Raw genomic sequence first — 26228 nt, 5'->3', positions numbered from 1 at the left:
CCAATGTCAGCGTCAGGCTAACAAATCATCCCAAACATCTGAGCATGAAGTCATTCTGTTAACAAAAAAAGGAACAGATGCTGGTGGGAAAAAAGCAAGTTAACTCCACAATTGCTGGCTTTTTCCAAACATCCAGTTGAAGGAATGCCGCGGTTTGCAAAGGGCAAATCCTCCCACTGTGATTTACCAGTGTTATGAGATTTCCACTGAGCCATAGGCTAACGGAAAGCAAGTCTATTTTCAGAGAATTCATTTGAGAAATTCCACATTTCAGACTGTTTCATCAGCAGTCTCCTGAGCTAAGGAAGTCATGCAGTCACTCAGACCAAAAGCAACCATGGATTCCAGGCACTGAGAGGGAACCAAATAACATCTTCTGCTACAGCCTATTTCAAGGAGTTGGTCTCACAGCAGTAGCACAGGAGATAGTAAGTTGCACAGAGCCTTACTGTTGTCCCCTTTCTTTACAGGGCTGTACAGCTGCTTTCCTAGCTTGATTTATGGTCAGCTTAGAAAATCACAAAACAATTTAGGATGGAAGGAGCCTCAGGCAGAAGGGACCTGCTCAAAGCAGAGCTAATTTCAAAGTTAGATCAGGTTGTTCAAGTCATTGTCTAGGTTTGAATACTGAATTAAATTAAAATGTTGACTGAAGAGCTGAACTCCTGCCACAAACTTCTAAAGCATTGGTAGGAAGAGAAACAATTTTCTTATGGACCAAAGACTTCAGATAAAGTCTAATTCTTCAGCTCCAATGTGGCTTTGCAAGGGCTGTGCCCTGTGGTCATCAGGTATCCTCATTGTTTAGCCAGCAATACACTTGCGCTAAGCGCTCCAAGTCTGACACAGCTTCTTCAGCCTCCTACTGTCTACCAGCTGCTTTTGCTTTTAGGCTATTGCATGTGCTGTGAGAGTTACTCTGTGTTTTTCAGACTTCCCAGGGAAAGAGAAGCACCCACCCATACTCCCCCCCCTAAACACTTCATGCAAAGCTGGGAGAAAAACTCTCATAAAGTCACATCCAAGCCTCATCAAACCGGGACTCCTTACAAATGGCTTCTCAAATACTGCAGCAAATCATCTTGTGTGTTCACGTCTGCTGCTCCCAGACACAGCATGTGGAATAACAGCTCTAAAGAAGGGAACTTAAAGGGACACATTAAATACTCCTTATAACTATAAATCCATAACAAAACAGTTTAATATTCCAAATCAATAACAGACTCCAAGAGTATTTCAAAGAGGAAAAAATACTGCAAGAAGATAGAATTGAAAACAATACAACTTCAAACCACCCACTTCATTTATTATGAGACAACCACGTGCTTGGCACTCTTCATACAGAAAGGATGAACCCCAAAGGGCTTTCATAGCTCAGATCAGACAATACAAACCCAAAAACCCACACTCAGACAACACAATGGTGTGATCTTCATCTGGTGTATTGTATCACTAAATGAGACCAGATGAAGATCCTTTTCCTCTCTTCTTTAGGGAATATCTATCTTCCTCTGACTATCTCCATGTATATCTCCTACTTTAAAGTAGGAACCCAAAGAAATGAATACTTTCCTACAGCACAAATTACAGAACTCCTATCTAAATACAACAGATGTACTGCAGCCTCCTGCTCACAGAGCCTCCATATGAAGCCTTAAATGCAAAGAAAAGACCTCAGGGTTTTGGAAGAAAAGCCCTGCAAGTTCACTCTAGCTGAAAAATAACTGCCTTTTCACAGCAAAAACAGAGAACAGAGCAACTCAAGAACAAACAGTAGGTGCAGGAACTTTCACTCACTTCTTAAAGTTTTCCCCAAAGGCAGGTAGGACTCCAGCTTTTACATTTGCCTCCATCTTCTGCGTCATCCCTGCTAGGCTAAAGTAATTTTATCAAAAGCTACAAATACAGCTTAGATTCCTCCAGCGGATTTACTTTTTTCTTTTTTTTTTTAGTATACACACATACATATATGAATTTATATCGTACATATGAATTAATTTTTATATTTAAAGTATTAAGAGGAGGATGAATCCAAGGCACAGGGTGAATTTCACCCTCTAGAAGCTGGAAGTGCAGCTGGGTTTCAAGCAGGTTTTATAGCAGTAATATAGTCTGGTTTTGGACTGCAAATTTTGCTTACAACTCTGCAAGAGTCTGAAGGCAGGTGTGGGCATGGGGGTAGAGGACAGAAGTATCTTACTCTGTATCCAGCTGCACAATATCAAGCTATACTTTTTATGGTGACATTCTGCTGACAATGCAAACCTGAAGGGAAAAGCTCAGAGAAACTCTCAAAGAAAGGAAAAATCAAAACCTGACGTGTAGACATTATCTTCGTCATTACTAGACAGCCAGCATGGGACCAAAGTGGGAGTTTGTGAAACTGAGCTGCAAATGGTATAAAAAGACTGCAGTAAAACCACTAAAAGCTAAAGTTTGACTAAGGCCAGGATTCCCCAGGGCATTCTGAAGCCTAATGTAGGGCTGGAGACAGCCCTCAATTTAGGAAAAGGGAACTGAACACAAGGTGATGCAGCAGTATCTGCTGTTGCTTTGTGGGAGAGACATAAACCTTCTCTAGAAGGGCATCTGGGGTGCTCTGCACCTGGACTTCAGCTTCACTGGCTTCGACATTGGCCTGCAACCTCAGTCCAAAGGACCCGGACTCTTTAGTGATTGCGTAATGCACAAACGTGCCTTCCACTCCATCCTTCCTGCTCCTTGCAATGAGCTCTCCCGAATCCAGAGACTTCACCACAAAATCCATTCCTACAAGAGTACCTTAGAAGACAGATAGGGGCAGAAAGGAAACAGAATGAACAGTTTCAAGAAGGAAAGGGAAAAGAGGAAAGAGGGAGGAAAGAGGAGTGGGGAAGAGGAGTGGGGAAGAGGGGAAAAAGAATGTTGTATGCAGCCAAACCACGTTCATATAGTGCATGGAAAAGTTGTGAGAGGATGGCATGGCCAGAACACTGGCACAAAGTTTCCTAACTTAGCGACTCTTTCTTTCAGGTAGAGGGAAATGCATTTACATATAAACATAATAATGATAAGTTCTTTGAAATTATACAACTATTTATATCAAAGACTTTTAGAACCAAGGATTTTCCTGACTCCTATTCTCATATTCAGTTTACTAAATTTTTTTATTCATCAGGTAGATGAAAAATATAATAGACAAATCTTAAAAAAAATAATTTCAGGGGATGGAATCATAAGTAAATTTTCTTTTCTGCATATTAGCTGTTATAGTGTTTGGTTCAGATAAATTTTTCTCAGTTTTTTAAGCCTATTTTGCTATTATGAGGAAGCCTTTCTCTAGATCTGTTTCCCATGATAGAAAAAAAATATAATCAATTTAAGTATTATAAGCATATACCCTTTTTTCAGATGCCATAAATGCCTCTTTCCGGAAAGTTGCAGTGCGCTGATTATTGCTTCACTACTTGAGTTTGAATAATCTCACTTGAGTAGGCAAAGCACAATCAACTTAAAGCAGGTATTCTAAGGTACAACTAAAATCAGAAGAGTACAAAATAACCCCAAAATACCTAGGAAAGCTCAACATAGTTATTAGGATTGAGTGTTCTGTCAGTTTGATTTGTTCATTTTGAGAGAAGCTGTATGATACAGCTAGTCCAGTTTGACTATAATTTGGAAAGAGATTTGCTACCAATTTTTCCCTCAAAGAAACACAAGTAAAAAAACCTGACTGGTTTTACTCTGCAAAACGCGTGTGCTTCCTACTAAAATGTGCTCAACTGAAGGCTTACAAATTAGTCTCTGGAGGCAGGAAAGGCCATAAAAAGAAAACAACTTGACTTGCTTTCCAATAGTAATAAGTCTAAGAACTTGTAGGATTGTACAGAAGGCAACAAGCTATTGCCCGCACAAAGAGGCCTCATTCTTACAAACACAGACTGCATCCAAAGCAATGTGTGCTGAACCAGTGCATTTTCTACCCTTTTTGGGATCCAAATATGAGCTCATTTACACATGAAATAATTGAGCTGACAACTTTTTCTTTTCATATCATTATTTGTTCAATATTTAATGAGATTATGTACTTTAGTACCAGCTCCTGGTAAAACTGCACTGGATGACAGTGGTTTTCTAAACCTTGACACCAGAAATTTACAAATAAATACATCTGAAACCATGGTCTAGTGCTTAATCTAATTCCTGCAAAACATATAACTAGTAGGAAATCTAGACAATTGTACAGGAAGGAATTAGAATTACAGAAGGGGATTATATGTTTTATCTAAGCCTGAATTTCAGCTGATGGTGAGACATGAAGATTATCCTAAACAAAACCATAATAAAGTACCTGAACTGGGGGAGGATATCATCATATGTATTCTGCCTAGATGTAGCTTTAGTTATAACTCAATACGGTATCAGGGGAAGTTAATACTACCGAGAAAGAGGCAATCTAAACCATGTAGTACTAGTGTTTTGAGGAGAGGGTCAGGGTGCCACCAGTGGTGACTGACTAATGATTCTTCTGATGCAAATTAAGACAACTGCATCTCTCATTGTCCATTCTGTACTCATTAATGGCAAGGTAGAGGACAGCTGAGACTAAGAACATTTTAGTTATTTAAGAACGTTAACATTTTCCAGTATAGCAACCTTAATTCCTTGCAAATAGTTACTCCACAAATGAGAGTGAAGCATTCACTACAGCTGCTAGCTGAAGCTACTGCTTTAGATCAAATCATGGGTGATTTTTTTTTAGTACTAATGGTTTCAGATATGAACATAGAGTGGCCAAAAATGATCAACACAAGCATGCCTGTATAATACTGTGTGAATGCTCCTCTGGAGATATTACCCACAATCATGGAATTTCAATCCAGAACTGAATCTCCTTTGAGTACTGTGGAACGTTGACTGGCAAGCTGTGCCCCTGGCATAGAACTTTAAATGCACAGATATACATGTCTTCCCCCATTTCTTCAAGAATGCTTGGTACAAGAAACAGGTGGAATGAGTTTTTTGATACTATAATGACTTTCTGCTACCACCTTGGAAACAAGTACCATAGAAAGATTATATCCAAAGTCTAACTAACTGCCAAGATAAACGGACAGTGCACCTACAACAATGACTGATCTTCATTTTGGCAAGTGACATTTGTTTACTTAAGATAGTCTACTAATCTCACCACCTTTGGAGCAAATCAGGAAGCTCTGACCTTCCGTTACTTTTAGACTAGAAAGGGTATCCGAGATTAATGACTGTGAGCAGTAGCCTCAACCTGCACTTCTTGACCTTCTAGCTCATAGTGTTTTCACTTGCCACGTTACAAAGCGTAGAGCCCTCGCTTCCCAGGAAACTCAAAGAACCCAACATACGCAAGACAGGGCTCTCTGGGGGCTTGTCCTGGATGGCTGACAGGATTCTGCCAAGTGAGGAACTGGGCCCTATGTGGCTAAAATTACATTACAAATTCTTCAGGGAAAAGACAGCTCTCCTCTAAAGGGAAGCCTACAACAAGCTTATCTGTCACTGTAAATCAACGATGATAGGTGGATTAAGTAGTAGGCTAGAGAGAGAGATGTCATCACCCATCATCTGCCTGCCTGTGAGGGAAACAATGAATAACATTGGACAGTTAAGGTTTCAAGTAATTGAAAGTATCTACAATGTAATGAATAGACATCTGGCAACAGTATCCTGTTCCAGTTAGTACATCATTTTGGATATCTGGAGTTGAGCTAACTGAGGCTGCGCTATAAATGCATTATAAAGATTTTTCAGAACACAACTTCTTTAATTCTGGAGGTCTGTTATGTACTGAATCCAACCAACATATTAAATGCATTAAAGCCTATTAAAGTCTGAATCTTCCCGTCAAGGCAGACTGGTCCAGGAGCTGGAATGTGTGGTTCTCCAAGACGGCTACAAATAGATCCTCTCCCACCAGAGCTGAAAAAGCCAGCTGAGCCAGCCAGCAAAAATGTAAAGCAGACATTAATCACAGCAGCCTGCACCTTCGCTCCACTTGCAAGCTCTGTGTACCAGCAGGCAGAAGAATGGAGGGAACACCAAAGACAACTGAGCCTAGACTGCTCTTACGTACTTCCTGAATTATTGGTAGCTCACAGGCACTGTAACTAATTTATTGCTATTAACTTCCCTGTGTGATGCATTTCAGCCAAAAGCAACACACATGCAAAGCACCCATCTGATTGGTTTGACTGAGTTTTGCTTTCATGGTAAGAAAGCTAAATTCCCCCCCCACTTTTCTCCCAAGGAGAGGAGACCTCAGCAGCCCTCTGGAGCCCTCAGCACAAGAAGGACATGGACCTGTTGGAGTGTGTCCAGAGGAGGGCCACAAAGATGATCAGAGGGCTGGAGCACCTCTCCTATGAAGACAGGCTGAGAGAGTTGGGGTTGTTCAGCTTGGAGAAGAGAAGGCTCCAAGGAGACTTTATAGCGGCCTTTCAGTACCTGAAGGGGGCCTGCAGGAGAGTTGGGGATGGACTGTTTGCAAGGGCATGTAGCGATAGGATGAGGGGTAATGGTTTTAAACTAGAGTAGGGTAGGTTTAGATTAGACATTAGGAAGAAGTGCTTTACAATGAGGGCAGTGAGACACTGGAACAGGTTGCTCAGAGAAGTGGTGGAGGCCCCACCCCTGGAGACATTCAAGGTCAGGCTTGATGAGGCTCTGAGCAATCTGATCTAGTTAAAGATGTCCCTGCTTACTGCAGGGGGGTTGGACTAGATAACCTTTAAAGGTCCCTTCCAACCCAACACGTTCTATGACTCTATGGAAGAAAGGCATCAAATGCAACCTTAGGACCATCGCCACCATCAGGGGTTCAATCTGCCATCTTCAGCATTGAAATCTAAACCTACTCTTTCAGCTTCTGTTATGCAGACTTACGTATAAACAGTGATGCTCTCATGGCATGACTTGCACATTTGGGAAATAAAACTAACCAACAAACTCACCACACCTTTTTTCGCCTAACATTTTTTGTTAACGAATACATGCTGTCAGGGCTATCTTTGTTTCTGACTGTTTCCTTCCTGGAGCAGCAAAACTTTTATACCACCACTCCTGCAGGAATTCCTCTTTTACAAGTTTTGCAAGAGTGATACAACTTGTCAATTCACTTGTTCCTCCTTCTGCCAGTGACAAAACACTCAATGTGACACATCAGCCTCTGTAGTGCCCCTCTCCCTGGTTTGTCAGAAATTTTAAGACCTTGAATAGAGAAGTGTTACATAGAAATTGATAGGAGCTGGTTGTCTTCACTTTCCACTGCAATATGGAACATTTCCTACAAGCTCTAGAAGACCTTGGACTACCAAGTTTTAAGACATCTCTGTTATTACATACTTTACAGATATTTGAAGACATTCTGAAAGATTTCAGTAATACATTTTCTATTCTAAGCAACTTACAAAAGCTTTTATAAATTCTTTAAAACATTTCTATGATAGCTCTTCTTCCAGCTCAAAGGAAAAAAAAAAACAACAAAAACAACTCCAAAACCAAACATGTAAAGGATTCAAAATGGGACAACATATGATTTAAACTTGTGAACATTCTCTGCAGGTCACACATGCATACAGTAGTTATATGAGAATTGTGCCACATTCATGCTGATAAAAATCCTTACATCACTTAATCATGTTCTTGTGTAAATAGTAGATAAATACACAGTTCAAATCTAGATGTATATCAGTAACTATGCACATGCACACAGAATGTATTGGAGAGTTACTTCAAACAGGACAACAGCTATACCTTCTTTTTGCTGCAGTAAATCTGCCATTTCTTCTCTGGAGGGAGTGCAAACATAGCCTCTCTGTTCTTGTCTGTGAGATCCAATTCATCCTGGGATTGTGAAAAAGAACAACAGAAAAAAGTCAGTCAACAGCTACATTGGTAACTTCTGGTAGGTTGAGAGGAACCTGGACCAGGTATGTTAACTAGCCTTCAATCAAAAGGCAGTGAACTTTGGCTCCCAAAGACTATTGGTCTCATAATTTTTACCTTGCTACTTCAAGTGCTCCCTGTCAGAGCAAACCTATGAGGACAGGCAGCCTGAACAACTCCCATGTCAAACTTCCATTACTAATGTTTAGTCAAGGATGGGGAAGATCACGTGAAAGGCATGACGTGAAAAACCCAAAGCATTGGATTGTGTGACACAGACACTCCTTACGACTCTTAGAGAAAAGCTAAAACTTCAATACACCTTTTTCCTGGCCTGCAGTACCAGCTTGGTCTTCTGTGGAATCAGAACTGTGAAACCACTGTATCTTTTAAACAAAGGTCAGGAGACAGTTTTCTAGTGTCAGTAATGTCAACAGCAACCTACAGGTTGAACTGTTTGTCCTCTGAACCACACAGTCTCCAGCAAGACAACCAGTGTTTCAGACAAAGGATGTATCTCCACACAGCATCACATCAGGTTGAACAGACCAGCAAATTCAGTCTCCGTTAAGAAAACTGAGTTTAGTGGAACACACCCTTTTAGAGCCTAGTCAAGCTTACGTTTGTAAAATGAAGGATAATTCAGGGATCAGTACTGGGACCAGTGCTGTTCAACATCTTTGTTGGAGACATGGACAGCGGCATAGAGCACACCCTCAGCAAGTTTGTTGACGACACCAAGCTGTGTGGCATGGTCAACATGCTGGAGGGAAGGGATACTATCCAGAGGGACCTGGACAGGCTTGAGAGGTGGGCCCGTGCAAACCTCATGAAGTTCAACCAGGCCAAGTGCAAGGCCCTGCACCTAGGACATAGCAATCCCAGGCACAAATACAGGTTGGGCGGAGAATGGATTAAGAGCAGCCCTGAGGAGAAGGACTTGGGAGTGCTTGTGGACGAGAAGCTTGACATGAGCCAGCAGTGCATGCTGGCAGCCCAAAAAGCCAACCCCATCCCAGACTGCATCAAAAGAAGCGTGGCCAGCAGGTCAAGGGAGGCGATACTGCCCCTCTACTCTGCTCTCATGAGACCCCACCTGGAGTACTGTGTCAAGCTCTGGAGCCCTCAGCACAGGAAGGACATGCACCTGTTGGAACGGGTCCAGAGGAGGGCCACAAAGATGATCAGAGGGCTGGAGCACCTCTCCTATGAAGACAGGCTGAGAGAGTTGAGGCTGTTCAACCTGAAGAAGAGAAGGCTCCAGGGGGACCTTATAACAGCCTTCCAGTACCTGAAGGGGGGCCTACAGCAGAGATGGGGAGGGACTCTTTATCATGGAGTGTAGTGATAGGACAAGGGGTAATGGTTTTAAACTGAAAGAGGGGAGATTTAGATTAGATACTAGGAAGAAACTCTTTACGGTAAGGGTGGTGAAGCACTGGAACAGGTTGCCCAGAGAAGTTGTGGGTGCCCCATCCCTGGAAGTGTTCAAGATCAGGCTGGATGGGGCTTTGAGCAACCTGCTCTAGTGGGAGGTGTCCCTGCCCATGGCAGGGGGGTTGGAACTCTATAATCTTTAAGGACCCTTCAAACTCTAACCATTCTATGATTCTATAATGCTGTGATCTGGAGCTGACTCACAACTCTGTCACAAGTTCCCTCTGGATACACTACCAAATTCCACAGCTTTGGTTTCTCTTCTGTAAAAGGTGGATAATAATAGACTCCCTTCCTATACAATATGTCTCTAAAATCATCAAAGATTGCTACTTGCTCTGTGTTTATTCAATGCTGACCAAAACAGGCCTCCAATCACAGCCGTCAGTTTCACGTGCTAATGGGAATTAAACAAATAAGAATGGTCTTCATAGCAAGCAGTCTGCATGAGCAGGGACAGCCGAAGATGTCTAAATGAGAGTTTCAGCAATATAAATACAAGCTTCCAATAACATTTCAATGAATCAGTTTTGGCAGGGTTTTCTTTTTCCTATATATTTGCAAGTGTTTGGTGAAGGAAGTGTCCAGGGGTCCAATATCAAAATGACATTGCAGTGCTAAGAACGCTACACATGCAGATTCTGGCACCCACACTAACCTAGCCCAAGCAGAGACAATACCTCTTTAACTCAGCCCAACAATGGCTCATTTGGAAAGCATTCAGGGCTGGGAAACTTGTGAAAACAGTGAGCTAAATTGCACACTGAGCCTGGTAGCGGCTGCTGACAGATTTAAAAGCCCATAGAGATTTCAGCTGCAAAAAGGTACAAAAGAAATGCAAACAGTAACAAGGCGAGGTCAGTGCCAGCAGCCCAAGGTAGAAGAAGCTGGAGGGTTTTTTTAAACAAGAAAAAGTTTAAAGGCAAAAAACCTCTGAAAAAAGAATTTTAGCTGTGCAAGAAGAGTGCAAACCATGTGGAAATGTTTAGGGTGAGTTTCCAAACAAGGGGGCAGCCAAGCGAGGCAAGGAGTTTTATCCTTGCTACACACAATTAGAAAGCTCAGGCCAGGATCACATTCTTGGGGGGAGAGGGAGAATGAAACGACATGTAAGGTCTTAAGACAAGCGAAGGAATTCTGTTGGAGGTCAAGCATGTGGGAGGGAAAGGAGGGGCAGACAGGCAATCAAAAATGCCAGGTTTGGAAGAACCACCAAAGAGGCCAGAATACACATCTGAAGTGAGCTGGCTGGGCTCAGCTAAATTCTTTAAAAAGTTATGATTGTTTTATTGAACTGCTTAATGATCTTAGTTGCGCTTTTTTTTTTTTTTTTTTCTTTCTTTCTTTTAATCTAGAACAACTAACCCAGTTTTCTAATTCATTCTGTTCTTTCTGGAGTCTGGTAGCAGACCAGACAAGCAGCAAAAGCTCTTCCCAGAAGCTGTGCACAAACCTGAATGATGATCTCAAACCATATAGTTCCAGACAACCATTTCATCAAAATGGTTCCTATTCATTCCTATTCACTAAAACCACCCAGAGGGCAAGATGCTGACACTTAGCAGTTTCTAGACACTGCCTTGGACACCTGCAGTATCAGGGACATACAGAGCACTTTTCAACGGGGCAATACGAATATGCAACTTCCAGTCATGTAATTTTGCGTTCTTTTCAGGACAGAAGCCTAGAAAGGTAGTTTGAAAGGATGGAAGATCCAGTGGGAGCAATGTGCATCCACACCTTACTTTATTTTGACTCTGGAGGGTAGATTAAACCGGAAGAACATTAGAAGTCATCACATTAGCTCAGTTAGCACAGTGACAAGGAAACTGCTTAGGGTTCCAGGCATAACATGATCACCAGAGGCAAACCCAAACACAGCTGACTAGAAAAGGACATGGAGGATGAATTACCCTTCCTTTTGAATAGCTAGTGTTTGTCTTTGTTAGGAGGCAAAATCCTGGATTCTAACCCCCAGGTCAGATGGGCAGGTAGCAAACAAAATATTAATGCAGGGAAAGAGACACCTTCTCCAGGATGCAAAGCAGCAGTCAAGCTCTTCAACACCCTATCCCGAAGTTAGTCTTCAGCAAGTGTGCTCCTTCACTGAGAGGAAGAAAGGAGTGGGAAGAACCAGAGGCTTACATGCACACACACACACCCCCCTCCCTTAATCAAATCCAACCCTATAAAGAACCAAGACATCCCTGAAAAATACAGGAACCCTCCAAATCATCTTTCCTCTCCTATCCCCTTTCTATAGAAGAAGATCAGAAGACCACCGTGACTGCACAGGAAATCCCTGGATCTAGCTGAGAAAGAAGATCCTGGATCAGACAGACTGTTTTGCTATTCTGACTCAGGATCCTAACAGTAAGCGCATAAGGAAACTTGCTGCCTTGGAGGGAAGCAGGAGGAACAACAGAAAGAATAAATTTCAGAAGGGTAATTTGGTTCATGAATAGGTCATTCTGACCCAACAACAGAGGTAGATCTGTCAGTCTGTAGAACTTCAGATCCTAGAGTTAGCTCAGTGACGGCAAGCAGCTATCGAAGGAGAAAGGAATTGTAAAGGTTGGCAGGAGAGGGAAAGAAATACAAACTCTGAATACAGTCATCAAGACTGGGGTTGGAGCCAGGCTAAGGAAGCTGACGTGACCGAACGCCCAGGGAGCAAATGTAAAGGGCAAGAAAAAATGGTCGGTCAGAACAAAGAGGGGAAAATGCTCTCCTCAATCACCTGAGCCAGTTTCCCAACAGAAATGTAATAACTCCTCTTCTGTGCCTTGGATGGGTGGCTCAGTTCCAGCAATTCATGCCAGCATGACCCTGCACAATGGTGATCAGCCTCCTGGCTCATAAAAATACTTGAAGTTGCAAGTGTTCTCATCAAACACAGATTAAAAAGACATTTGCCAGGCTGGCCTGAGGGAGATGTAAAGTACCTCCAGTTAATATTCCTTAAGTTTCTCTCCTTTATCTATTTCCTATTTTATTTACTGAGAGAGGGATACATTGAGCTAATTTCACTTTCATGGGGGCATTCTTTTTTTTTTTTTTTTTTTTTTACTTACACAAATTGAATTTCAATGATAAAACATTTAAAATATACTGGAGCTGGATTTGAGGTTCAAATATTTCCAGTCCAGTTCTCAGGCCAAAAGGGAAGATGGCCTCCATTCAAAATGGCTACAACCCAAGGAAATAAGAGACAAAGAGAAAGAAAAGGAAGAAGAAGGAGGAATGGGTAGGAAACATAAAACCAGTATTTTGAGGGATTTAAAATCACATTATGTCCCTTGCTTTTGGGAACATTCATTGAAGTGTGAAAGCTGGATTTGATGCTGGGTAGCCATCAGCTCGATAACGGTATCACTCAAAGCCCTGAAAAAGCTGAACAGAAAAGTATTTCTCACCTAGGCAGGGCAGCACTTTTCTTAGTGATTTGAAATTAAATTTATAGAGAAAAAGTAATATTTTGGGAATATAGAAGAGTGGTTCACTTGGAGAGAGAACCACTAAAGGAGAACCTTTAACACCTACCAACATGCCTGCCTCTCTGAAGGAGAATCATTAATGCCTACCAACATCTCTGTACTGAAAAGTCTATTGCATCTCTACCATCCAGTCATCTGTGGAAAGCTTATCACAGGATAGCTGCTCCTTCACTAGTCTACTTCACCTGGCCTTGCAAGAAGGCTTATACAGTCCATAGGAATTTTGGAATTTAAATGGGGAAAACCTGAAATGGTTTGAAAGGCAAACTTAGATACTCAAAGACACAATGAGACTTCTCATTTTCAACATATCAACGGTGAAGCCACAGCGGGGGTAAGATTATAAGTACACAGAGCATCAGGGTTTTGGGGCTCCAGCACCTTTTGACTTCAAGTCAGAAGGCTGGAGACCAAGAACCCCAAACATGGTTCTCCAGGGATATTTGGACACTCACAGGAGATTTCCTCAGTTCCAGTTTCTCATTCCACTTGTCCCAGTTCCACTGGCTGTCAGACTTCCTGGTCACCAGAGAGCTTCCCACTGACTTAAGGTCAGACAGCTGCTTCATTTTGTAAAAGACAAAAACCAGCAACTCAAACCAACCAACCAGCCTTCAAAGGCTGGGGTTGTCTTTTATGGGGGTCGGTTTTGTTGTTAGTTTTTTGGTTTTGTTTTGTCTTCATAAAAGTTTAAGGAATCATGTATAGCATTTCCAGCACGATGCGGCACAGAATTCTGACATGATATGTTTTGTTTACTGCAGGCAATAACTTGATTAATATGGGCATAACAAATATTTTGCCAGGAGAGGGAGGAGATTTTGATTATTTTCTTATGTTTAGTTGGATACCCATCGTGTTTCATCAATTTCTTGTGGTTTCAGCTACAGATACTTGAGTTACACTTTTAATTGTGTCTCTTCCAGCGCTCTTGAAAGCACATCCCTTCTACAAGTATCCATCCCAGCCCTGCGTTTCACATGTAACGGTGGGGTTTTTTTCTATGACTGAGAGAAGTTAATGACATCTAAAAACACATTCTCATTTTTTATATGTTTATTTCTGCCTACAAACATATTCAGGCAACTATTAAAGAATTATTAAAGAATGAAATCTGTTTACCATCCCCAGAGGGAATAGCTTTGGCATGAAATCAATCCTTATTTTACACCACAGAATCAAACACTAAGGCATAATACATTGGCAAATAGGCTTCATCATTTTTGCTGTTTAGAGATGCGTATATTGGCTGTCTGATTACAGCTGTATTGCACTGCTTGGTTCTTTAGCAGTGGATGGGTGATCAAGCAAAAGGACAGCCAGGTCTCAGCATCAACAGGCACCACGGGAACCAAATGTTCAGATGGCACAAACTCGCAAAGCTCTCCAGAAAGGTCAAACTTTACTCTCTCTTGTTAAACTCAACATGTAAACTTAAGAATTTCCAGAACAAACAAGACTGGCAGCTATCTGACATGTGACCAGCACCAAAATCTTCAGAGGGCTGAGCAAAAGCTCTGCAAGTACAAAGCCACAGAGCAAACTCTGGAGATGGTCAAACACTTCCCAACTCCCTGCCTCAAAAAAACCGGATGATTCTGTCATGCAGGTGAGTTAATGTCCCTTTCAAGATGGGGATAGCATTGGTATTTGCAAATAGTTTTTTGCACAGCTGCGAAGTTTTCCTTTTGCTCAATCACACCAGTATTATCCTTAATGATACTTTGTGAGTCATTCAATCGGGAACAAAACTGAGAAAATAAGAATTATATAAGGATGCCTTTACACACTCTAGAAAACCCTCATGATTTGAAGACTCTTTATTTGAATAATTTACTTGCATACTCACCTCAAAAATTTAGGTTCCAAGGGTACGTTCATTTTTACGATATGACCTTGCACTGTATGAATTTTAGTTGAATGCAATAATCTTATATTCCCATTCCTTCTTTTCTTCCTTTCTCTTCCACACACTTACCTTTTCTGTTTTCCCCTGTTTAATCTTTTTCTCATTCCCTTTGACCCTTCTTCCCTGTCATGCATAAATGCACTCTTCATTATCCACCTCATCAGTCCTTCTCTCTCAGTCTCTTAACAGTATCAAACCCACCCAAGTTACAGAATGAAGCATAATCCAATGTTGCCAGTATAATAAATTCCCTTTATAGTATGATACCTGTTGCCTCAGGTTCCCCAAGGTCATTTATAGATGTCTGTCACCATGTGCCCAAAAGGGCCATATTCCAGTTCCACTGATGCTCCCAAGTGGCATAGCACAGCTGACGGCCTTACGCCCTGGATGAATTTATTTAAATCTTGTACAAAGTAAACAGTGCTTATGACACACCACGGGATCCAACCCAGCATCCAGGCCCCAGAGAAGGTTCACACTCACGTGCAATCCCTTTGAGAGAACACTTGATGGTGGGTAAATCAATGCTGAAGTACAACTCAAGCTGACATAAGATAAATGGCACTGACTACTCTGGGACTGTAGAGGAAGAGGAAGCAGTGGAAAGAGATCAGGGAGGAGGTTGTCAGCAGCACGCTACAAGTTTTTGCAATAGAGAATCCAATCCAGCATAGCTATTATAGCTTTAACAAGTGAACAGGACTACATTGCTAACATGTGACTTGTATTGCCTGAAAGCTACACTCTTACACTAACAACAGTCCCAGGAACCTTTATTTTCCAGTTCATACTGCCTATGCCAGGTTCTGTTGGCAAATAACAAACAGGTTAGTCTGGTGGCTCACATTCGAGCTGTGTCTCTGCCCACCAGGGAGGGATATTGGGGAGGAGTGGAGACAATCTCATTACAGGTCCAGAGGCAGCTGTCCAAAAAGCTGCTTCAGAGATAACGTCAGTGAGTGAATAAAAAGAAAAATTAAAAAAATTAATCTTCTTCAGATCTCAGTCTCTTTGCAAACCTTCCCTATTTAATCACTGTGTCCACCTCCAGGGGACAGTATAGGATTGTTCCCCTACAGTTTTCCTTCCATTGTTTTGTTCAATCCAGCTCAACAGGCTGACATGTAAGAGGCATCCTGCTGGAAGAGTGTGCATTTCCAATACTGAGTAGGTCGATAAGACATTCTGAAAGACTGCCTGTCTGAACTGTCAGTGAATGAGGTTCATTCGACTGCACAAACTGCCTACACTCACTTACAAACTGGAGCAATGAGCAGTGCAAGAAAAGTACTGCTCAGCAAAGCTCCCTGAAAAAGAGAAACATTTCACAGGTTTTACCTAATATGTAACTGCAAACACTGGAGTGTGACTGAGGCAGGCATCGAGTGAAACAGAGCCTCCTTCTCTAGATAACGAGCAGTTCCCATCTCTACCTTCTCAGCGCTGTGCCTGGCACAACTGCATGGCTGTACCCACAGCACAACTTGATGGCAGATGCTCTTTCAACAGGCAATAGCACTATTCCCCACACAGCTAGCACATCTCCACATGCAGCAAATTGGTTAAAAGTTCTTACTTGGGCACCTGATACATGTCCCAAGTCCACTGAAAACCCACAAGGAAAAAGCAAAATAACCCCCCAAATAAACCCTTTCCTCCCCTCAAACTCTTCCATTTCATCCTGGCCCCTGGAATTAAAAGCAGCCTTTGTAAAGCACACAGAAACAACACGCCATATGAGGCTAAGGATTAGCATTTTGATGTTTCCCAATTGATAAGAATTAGGTAGATCACTGCAAAACATCATTGGGTTTCCATGCAATTGCATACACATAGTATGTGTCTGTGCAGATACGTATGCCACTTGCGCCTTACATACGCAAGAACTATATACATAAGACATAATCACATAACATCTGCCCATACCTACAATGTTTTATTGATAAATTCATGCATGATGAAACGACTGTGCACACAAGAGTTGTTCACACAGACTGCTGGCATAGGAAGCAATGTTTACATTTCAGGTACTGCCATAGATCTGACTGTAAAGCAGAAAAGCGGACAAACAAAAGGCTGTGATTCCCATTATACTATTTTTTCTTCTATTTTTTTCAAAAAGTTGTGGCTTTAAAACCCATTCAGTACTAAGGGCCCAAATCTCTTGATTCTCAGTCATAACAGTACAAGACAGAAAGCACCTGATGTTTACATACTGGAAGATGTGTTTCTCTTCTACTCTTCCAACACAGAAGTTACTCATTCTCAAGGTTCAGCAGCAGAGTAAGGCTTTCATCCATCAAGGGCACTGCTTTTTGGCAGAGAAATTTATCTCACAGAAAGTCAATTAACATCCCTTCCTCTCAGCCCCAAACACACCCCCCAATATACTGCTTCCTTTTTTCCTCCTTAATCATTGGTTAATTCCTTTTTTGCTTCCTGGAGAAGTTTCTTGTCTCTCTCCTACTCCTCAAAGCTCTCTGTGACTTGACAGCGCAAGTACATAAAACCAGCAAGACTTATTGTGGCAGCCCTTTCACAGGCCACTAGAAGCAGCATCTGCTATTCATTTTTCTGCCCTTCACAGGCAAACTGCCTGCATGAGACAACAATCTGCTGGGCCAAAGAGAAAGAGAAAGAATGAGGAAAACCAGTACCTGTTTATGCAACAATACACACAGATGTTTAGAGAGAGAGAGACATAGATCACGGCTTAGATATGTACTCATATGCAGGGCTACAATATGGGCAGGGCTACAATATGGGCAGAGCAAGAAGGACACTCCACAGATATGGGTGGGTATAGGAGGACAATAATGCAAACAGTTGACTATCATCACTGCTTTTTCTGTTAAGGTGGGCTGCATGTGATGCCAGTGATTTGGAATGAACCCAGTGAGAGGGATGGGGATGAAAACTGAATAGTCAGGCTCGTGTCTAATCTAAATCCCTGCTGCTGCAATTTAAGCCTATTACTTCCGGCCCTATCAACGACAGACATGGTGAGCAGATTTTTTCCTTCCTCTTGATAACAGTTTTCAAGCCTATTAAAGGCTGTTGTAATGTCCCTCCACAGTCTTCTTTCTTGAGGCTAAACAAGTCCAGCTCTTTCAGTCTTTCTTAGAGGTCATGTTCTCTGGACCTCTCCTTCCTCTTCTAATTGACTTCCGGGCTCTCCACGGTCCAAGTACATCTTTCTTGAAGTGCACTGTTCAAAAGTGGGGACAGTGTTTCTGCTGAGACCTTACCAACGCTGAGTGTAAAGATTACTTCATGCATCTTCCAGACCGCATTCCTGGTCATATATTCCATGAAGACAACGACTGCTTTTTTGTTTTGTTTTGTTTTGAATAAAAAACCTCAAAACCTGCATGACTTATGTTCACTCATGATCTACTATAATCCCTAGTTTCTTCTCTGAATAAGTATACCCACGTGGCTGCTTCCCATTCTGCATTACCAGACTTGCTCCTAAAAGGAGCATGTTTCAACTGTCCCCATTGAATCCCATCCTTTTTCACACAATTTCTCCATCTTCTTTTAAGCTTACCTTTTAACGTATCCATAGTGTTTGCAGTCTAGTGACACCTGGAAAGTTAATAGGTATGCTGTGTATTCCACTATCCAGTCAATTAAAAGAAAACACCAAACAGAACTGAGGCCATTAAACCTCTGCTTGATATATCTTTTTGCTGTGACAGGTTGCAAGTCCTCTAGGGCAACTACCACATTTACCTCCGCATTCTGATTATACACAGTATATCAAATAGCACTTTCACACAGAGCTTCTAGTATCACCAAACATAACACTAAATAACAATAAAATTTGCTGTTTCAGCACAGTGCCCATTCACACCCCACCCCACCCCCCCATTTCCTTTCCCTCTCCTCCCCTCATTTCCCCCGCCCTTCCCCCTCCTTGTGCCAGGGTTTGTTTTTCATGCCAAGGTCCTTTAGATGAGACCCTGTATGGGAAGGTAGGTGTGGGAAAGGTTATTAGGAAACAGCCATCTAAACTGCTACCTTTCCGGCTTCCCCACCCTCTCCCTCCCTACAAAGTCTCCTCTGTTCTGTTTTAATACTAATGAGTTCAGAGGAGGTTCCTACGCTGGAGCAATTCACAGCTTGGACTGTGCCAAAGCACACAGGCACACACCTCTCTGATAGCTTCCTGCCCAAACACAGTCCTGCTGGCTCAACCCTCAAAATGTGGGCTGGGAATTGCTGCTGCAGCCCTGTGCCAAAGGCAGGCTGAATTTCCAGGGGCATCAGTGCCACCTACTCCTCTCCTCCCAGCTTTATCCTCTTGTGTGTGTCCTATTTGTCATATGCCCCTATGGAGGAAAACAAGGATAAGTCAGAGCTTGGCTGACCTTTAAATCTCTGATAAAATATTACGTAAAAGGGCAGGAGGAACTGAGAGGTCAGTTAAGAATTAAATGAGCAAAATTAACTTATCAAGCTTTGGTTGTGCAGCTCAGACACACATGCTCAAATTTATATGCAGGGTAAACTGAAAGGAACTCCAATAAATCAACATAATTTCTGGCATGAGTTCAGGTTTACCCAGATAGAAGTGAAACCAGGAGCTGGCTTTAGTTCTTCTCTTGTTCTCTGAATAATTACTCCAGATTTAGTAGTGCAAACTAGAGATCAGAATGTCCCTAACTCCATTAAACTGAGTGGGCTTACTCTGGATTTATACCAGTGCAAAATATTAATCAATTACCTGCTTAAAATTGAAACAGAGACTAAACCTCTCGACTAGACAGCCTATAACACAGGTTCTACAGTCTACAGCACAATTTCAGACATAGAATATACTGAGCAATCTATCAGTCCCCTTTTTACTATCATCTTCTACTTCAATAAATGGAGATGAGCTGTATTTACTACTAATCAGTCCAGCCCAGCTAAAAACCACCCATATATGAGGCTTCTGTTATCTCCTCTGGGGTGAGATGGAGGGCAATTCCCCAATGCTCTTCACTCACATAAACCGAGTATTTCCATAGTCAAACACTGAATTGAAGGCATGACAGGATATTTAGTTATTTCCTCACACCCTGTCCTGTCTCATTGCTCAAGCATTCTGATAATCAGAACAGCAACTACTTCACTGACATCACTGGGCTTAAGAAAATACCAGCCAAGATGTTTTTCTCTAAATACTTCTAAGAAATAAATTATAAGAAGCTTTCTCAAAATACAGCAAAAGGAATAAAAGAAGGATGAGTATTTGCCTTGCAGAACGAACTCATCTCCTAACAGCAAATCATAATTGCATTTATTATCTGGTTAAGTATTTGTAATCCGAAAGATCTCTCGCATCATTAATGTAGAAGCCAACAACTTTACACCGACCAACAAACTCATCCAGCTGTTGCTCTCTGTACAAGATGTAATGCTGAAACACAGCCACTAAAGCAATCCCAATGGATTTTCCATGACTCAGGGATCTCCCTGGAAACCTTCCAAACAGGGAAACTGCAATCTGCTTTCCCCTTGTAATTTCCTTTGGAGAAATTATTCTTCAAACCTCCACCTAGTAAACCATTGCATAACATTGTTGTGCGTGCTGCAAAATTCTTTTCAAAAGGTGTTTGCCTTATTAGTCTGGGCAGCCTTTCCCTTTATGTGGTCAACAAATGATGGGAAACTTCAAAATGAAAAGATGCCCTTAAGTGTTTTTTTCACACAGAAGTGCATAGAATATACAGATGTTGACTAGGGTCCTTTTGCATACAGCACATGTGAAAGAAAGGAGAGTCTGCCCAGGAAGGCTCTAGAGTCTTGTATCAGATTCTTGCTAAAAAAAAGAACAAGTAGATAAGAGCAGGGCAACCTCTATGACAGGAGACAGTAGTAGAGATTTGCTCCCAAGATCTTAAATACAATATGTTTTGCTTCTGGAAGACTCCTGTACTGCCTGTAACCTACAGGTGCTGCATCTTTTCAGCACCTTTTTAATCTGGCTACAATTCTATACTAAAACTGGTTTAAGAAGCATCACTATTCCCAGTTTCCCACTAGGGAAAAAACCTCACAATTGCATGAAATTATTTGTATAAGCTTGCACGGGTACCTAGGAAAAAGAGGTAATGCTCTTGAAATATGTTTTCCTCCCAGCAAGTTTACAGACTTCTCCTTTTACAGAAAACGAGGTACCTAGCATTAAAAGCCCCAAGTCAGTGATGTTCCAAGTGGAATGCATCAGTCTGTACTCAGGAAAATACACGCCAAAGACAGAGCTGCTGTGGAGGCAGCCTGGTGCGATCTCCTGTATTGAGTGACACCAAAAGCTCCTCTTTATCCAGTGCATAGGAAGGTGCCAGGAAACTGCTGACCTGAAAACTTTGTACCCTAAAAAGGTGCTACTCCATCTACTCAGCCTCACCTGTGACACCTTGTGCTTCCCACTTCGGAGTTTTGCAGACCAGGTACCTGACAAGAAAAGGCTATCTCCCTCCAACACTGGAAGAGCCATCCCAGATTACCTTAACAGGCCCCCTGAGTGATAAACAAACTTGAGCACTATTTGAAGACACAATCTGCCTACAGAAGGACACAAAGGCATGACATAATTTTAAACCCTTTTCCCCCAACTCTCCTTCTGGCTGTATGGTATCTGAGCAATGATTATATCTGATATATTGCTCCTAGATGAGCAAATACAGAAACTAATTTGAATCAACATATTAAACAGATGATCCTTCATGACTGTTATCTACTTCTCATTTCAATTATCTTGTTAACAGTTCCTACTAAACCCCAACTACACTCTACCTCAGCAGGGATAACTCCTATCCTGCAAAATACTTGCATCCCATCCTTTTTCACAACCTTTCCTCCTCACTGGAAAATTTCACTGCTTCCCTAGCTGCAGGTGGTTACTGTTACATTGCTATTTTGTTATAAATTTTATAAGGTCTTCATCATCACAGGGACCTGGCTCCTCCTTTCTTGCTCAAATCAGGCTAAATGTCAAATCATACCTCCTACAACATCTCAGATCTGTCCTGTCTTCTGTGAGCCGCAGAAGAAACAGACAACTGTCATTCAACCTCCCTTCATCAACATACAAGCTTGCTTTTTCCAAAAGAATAGCTAAAAGATCATCTTGGCCTATCATTCATCCCATGTCACCTCCATCTTTGCACCCTTTCTTTGCTCTGCCTTCAGCACCACAGCTACTTCATTTGCTGTGTCTTTTTCTTCAACGCTTTGGAAAACTTTGTCCCTCCTTATCACAATCTCCTGTCCAGTTACAATCTGGCCATCATGCTCTTTGCATGATTTGGTACTTTCCTCTGCCATTTCTCCCAGATGCATCTCCAGAGGTCATTGTCTCATCCCAAATGACCTTTTCAACCTGGTTCATAACAGTCTCCCACCTCTCCCCAGCTGACCAAATCTAGATTCAAATATCCTCTCTAGAAGGTAAGGAATAAGGTCTTAATAGAATTGTAAGTCATCTAATACAGCTCTGAATGACATAAGACACTAATGAAGAGAAGTAAAGAAATGATAGAAACCTGCAGAAGCTCAGGAATCATACTCAGAGAAGCCATTTCAAAGCAGTGGAGTGATAGGACATTCCTGTATGGCTGCTGCTGGCTCTGTTTCTACTGGAGGGGGCAGACCCTGTTACTTTAAGTCAGCAGGCATCAAAATGGCAGGAACTATATGAGAATGCTGCTTCAATTCTAGGAGAAGGTAGGAAATTGTCTACTCCGTATCCATCCAAGTGAAGCTGCAAAAGCCCCAGAATGTTTAAGTAAAGATAAATTAATTTGATCCTTCCAGCTAGCAAATATGATTCTTACTATCAATATCATCTCGGTGTTTTATCACTTTAGCAGCCTTCAGACTCAATCCAGAAAGTTCCTGGCTCTTCATTATAGCCATAATGCAACATAAAAACCATACAAATATTAGTGATGTCTTACTAAAGAAAAAGGCCATAATAGAGTTTTACATTATTTTGTTCTTTTACTTGCAGCTATGCCAAAACAAGATAGTGTTATCAAATCAGCTGATAAGGTATTAGAAACATGTGGACACAAGATTTCTGAACAGTAAGCACATCCTCCCTGTCAATGGCTTAGGGGATAGAATATCATGCAGCTTCCAAGCATTTAACAGAGGGAGGACACAAGATTGACATCTTAGCACATCCATTCTCTAGTGGCAGGATCTGTTCTATCCTTTCTTTTTGCATTCCAAACTATATATCTGCTGTGCGTCCAAAATCCAGTACTTCTCCTCTTATGCCCTAGATGGACTACATGCATATCCTCATTAGGGAACATCAGGATTATCCTGTTAAAAACATGTAGTCCAGTAAGTAGGTCTTTCTCAGGTGTTTCATGTCTACTGTAAGTAAATCATACTCAGAACACATGCAAACATTCCCTTCAGGTATTCCCATGATGACCACTACCTTCCCCACCTTTCAAAAAGGTGGTCACTGTGCTCTGCTTGTGGCATTCAGAAGCCAACAATCACCACGACAACCACACAGGCCAAATTTCAGGCAATGTAGAACAATATAACTCCACTACTGTCTTCAGTGGAACTGAACTGCTTTATGTCAGATAACGATCTGTCCATAAGCTTTATAGAAAGCAACAAGATCTACAAAAGAGCGTATCCCTGCACAAAAGCCTTATAGGTACTTTGGTAACTCCCCCAGCTTCTTCACACCCAAAATCTGGCATGTAAGCCCAGATCTGAATTTACATTTGTTTACACAACCCTATTGATTCTCAGACACGGAGTGCAAGACCTGGCTCCCATCTCACGCTCCTCTCACAGCATCTGGGTCTCACACATTTGCAGCAAAGCAACTGCTGCTTCTTACCCAGCTGCTCGGGGAGCTGGGAGCTGCCAACCAGCTGCACCTACTGGATGGAAGCCTAGAGAGACAAAGTGCTGGTGCTGCACTCTGTGCCACAAGCCTGCCCCTATCACAGGAGTCCATATATAGGTGAGTCTCTGAAGGGGGAAGCTGTGTCTGCCACGAAGCCTGAAATGTAATACCTCTTATGTACTGGGACTTGGAGCAACTATAGAAAGACGTTTGTAGTGATATGTGCACTAAAATCAGGGACTTATACACATGTATTGCACATGGGACACGTGTAAAGCAGACCCAATGTTATGAAAAATTTCTCTTTGAAGAGCAGGAAGAAAAAGAAAAAAGGTATCCTGATATGGACAATTAAAAAGAAAAAAAAGTATCCTGGGTATGTACAATCTTGGACTGAAGAACTGTGCTGGATATAAATGAACACCTGTGCGTAACTAGGCAGACTACGATACCATGAACAGCTTTTGCCTCCCAAGCCTCAGTCCCCTAATTGCTTTGGAAATCTTAAACCACCCAGTACTTCTGCTATTATTATAATAGAAGACAAGTGCATCTGAATGCATAAAAAAAGTTAATCTGACAACTATAAACTAACCGAACAGAAAGGAATTTTTTTGTGGCCTGGCCGCCATCAGCGAGGAAAGCAATCTGATGCCTCAAAGCTTTGCATTTTTCTGCCTTCAGAGACAGTGTCTTCTACTCCAATGATGATGCTAAGTCTTCTTCCTGGATATGAGCCTCTGGTCATGAAAAATCCAGCTTCGTCTCATCATCAGCATGTTCTTACAACTTCCACTGGTGCATTCTCATTAAGAGAACAGAAGCAATAATTGGGGTGGGGAGTCTCCACTGAGCCAAGGCCTCCTACTTTGCTGGAGTCCAAGCTCATCATATGCAAAAAAACCATGAAGAACCTCCCAAGATCTTAACTGCATTTGGCGCTACACAACCTTCCTGACTAATTAGGCACAATCATTCATTACAGAAAAGCATAGAGGGGATGGGCACAGGGAACAAAAGAACTTCCTCTTACGGACAGCATAGAGGCACTTTTAAACTCTGGCTGCAGAGAAATTTGTATTGATCAACAGCTGAAAGCCACAGGCCTGGCAGAGGTGTAGTCTGAAACTATGATTTTCATGCAGGGCAAGTGACACAGAAATTAAATCCCTGTATTAAAAAGAACGCAGGAAGAGGACAGAATTACTCAGAAGACTGATAATTTGAAACTGAAATACTCAAATCTTGGCAACATGCCTGAATTCAAATGTGATTAAATACTGTTATCAATACATACAACATGTGTTTGAGGTTTGAAGTGAGGACCTAAAATGCATGTCTTTCTAAGCCACAAACTGTCAGTGAGAAACTAAGGACTAAATAAGATTCAGACATGGAGGACACTTTTCTGGGAAGGTAGTGCTCCGCACTGAGAGCCAAGAGACAGAGAGGCAGCACTGTGTATTTGTTCCCCAGAGTATTACAAGGGAGCTGAGGGAGAAATAGAGAACTTTGTTCTCCAGGCCCATCAACGCACACAGAGAAACACAGCTGATGCCCTCTTGTGCCTACATACATTGACTAATGTTTAAGGCAGTCTATATTCACATGAAAGCCCACAATGGAGGCATTTCTTGTAGTTTTTACCCCATAAGTACTCTTGTAGGTTGCAGAGCCAAAGAGGGGCCTCACAAACACTACCACAGCTAGGACTTGGCAAGCTTGAGTGGGACTGGTGATATATGGGAGCACTTATTCAATGTGGTGAAGCCTATTTTTCATCTGAGGTTTATGTTGTATCCATTACATTAAATGGCCTGCAAGAGAGAACTAAGCATGAAGGAAACGTGCTACTTTCAAGTCAGCTGTTTGCAGTGGAAACTGCTACTACAGTTATTTATGTTGGGATCTCATATCCCTGTGGCTCTTGATGAAGGTGTGTTATCCAGTATGTGCCAAATTGATGCCTTGCTCAGAAATTGTTTTGCTTCCTCTGATGAAATAAATAAATGAATTCTAGATACTTCCATGCTGTACCTTAATCTCTTTCAGCATAAAACTCCTTTTTCTCCTCCCCCCCCCAACTTTACTCTGGGAAGAGAGACTATTATCACTGAATTTTATGCTCTGTGGAAGTAGAGAAGGAACAGATGTGGAGAGATGTCACAGAGTAAGCAAAGAGCAGAGATTTCCCAAGCCTTCTGTTACTGATCACTTCATCCAATGCTACTAGAAATGTGTCCCTGGTGACCCCACTGTTCCTTTGTCTCTGTCGTGAGAGGACTAGCAAAGATCCCAGTCGTGTGGATGGCTCGCGTACTTGGAGTAGACCAACAAACTCCTTTCACATTCTTCAGCATTCTGGCATGGAAGTGCCGGCAAACTACTTGTCTAGAGGGTTGAGAAATCAAAAAAGCGCAGCAAAATATGTGACAGAAGAAAATTTCACACTAATTCCATAGTTCTGTTTGAGGACAAGATGAAGACACTGATTTACTTAGGAAGTGATTAGCTTAACTGGCAGAAAAATCAAATGAGATGCATGTGGTGGGAGCAGACAGAGTAAAAAGGCAAGAGTTAAAAGGTGCAGTAAAGCAACAGGTATCCTCCT

General features: G+C 41.9%; 1 protein-coding gene across 2 annotated transcripts in view; it reads right to left on the bottom strand.

Moving 5' to 3' along the window:
* The window catches only part of DAAM2 (dishevelled associated activator of morphogenesis 2), a 189675-nt gene that overhangs the window by 91271 nt on the left and 72176 nt on the right, over positions 1-26228 (bottom strand). For both annotated transcript variants that reach the window (XM_074144494.1, XM_074144492.1), the window contains exon 3: positions 7768-7857. In XM_074144494.1, coding sequence (XP_074000595.1) covers positions 7768-7857 — 90 coding nt within the window. The remainder of the gene's footprint in view (positions 1-7767; positions 7858-26228) is intronic.

Source organism: Numenius arquata, chromosome 2, assembly GCF_964106895.1.
Source record: "Numenius arquata chromosome 2, bNumArq3.hap1.1, whole genome shotgun sequence".
Lineage (NCBI taxonomy): Eukaryota > Metazoa > Chordata > Aves > Charadriiformes > Scolopacidae > Numenius > Numenius arquata.
The sequence above is the reverse complement of the archived record's forward strand: the minus strand, read 5'-3'. Positions and strand labels throughout refer to the sequence as shown.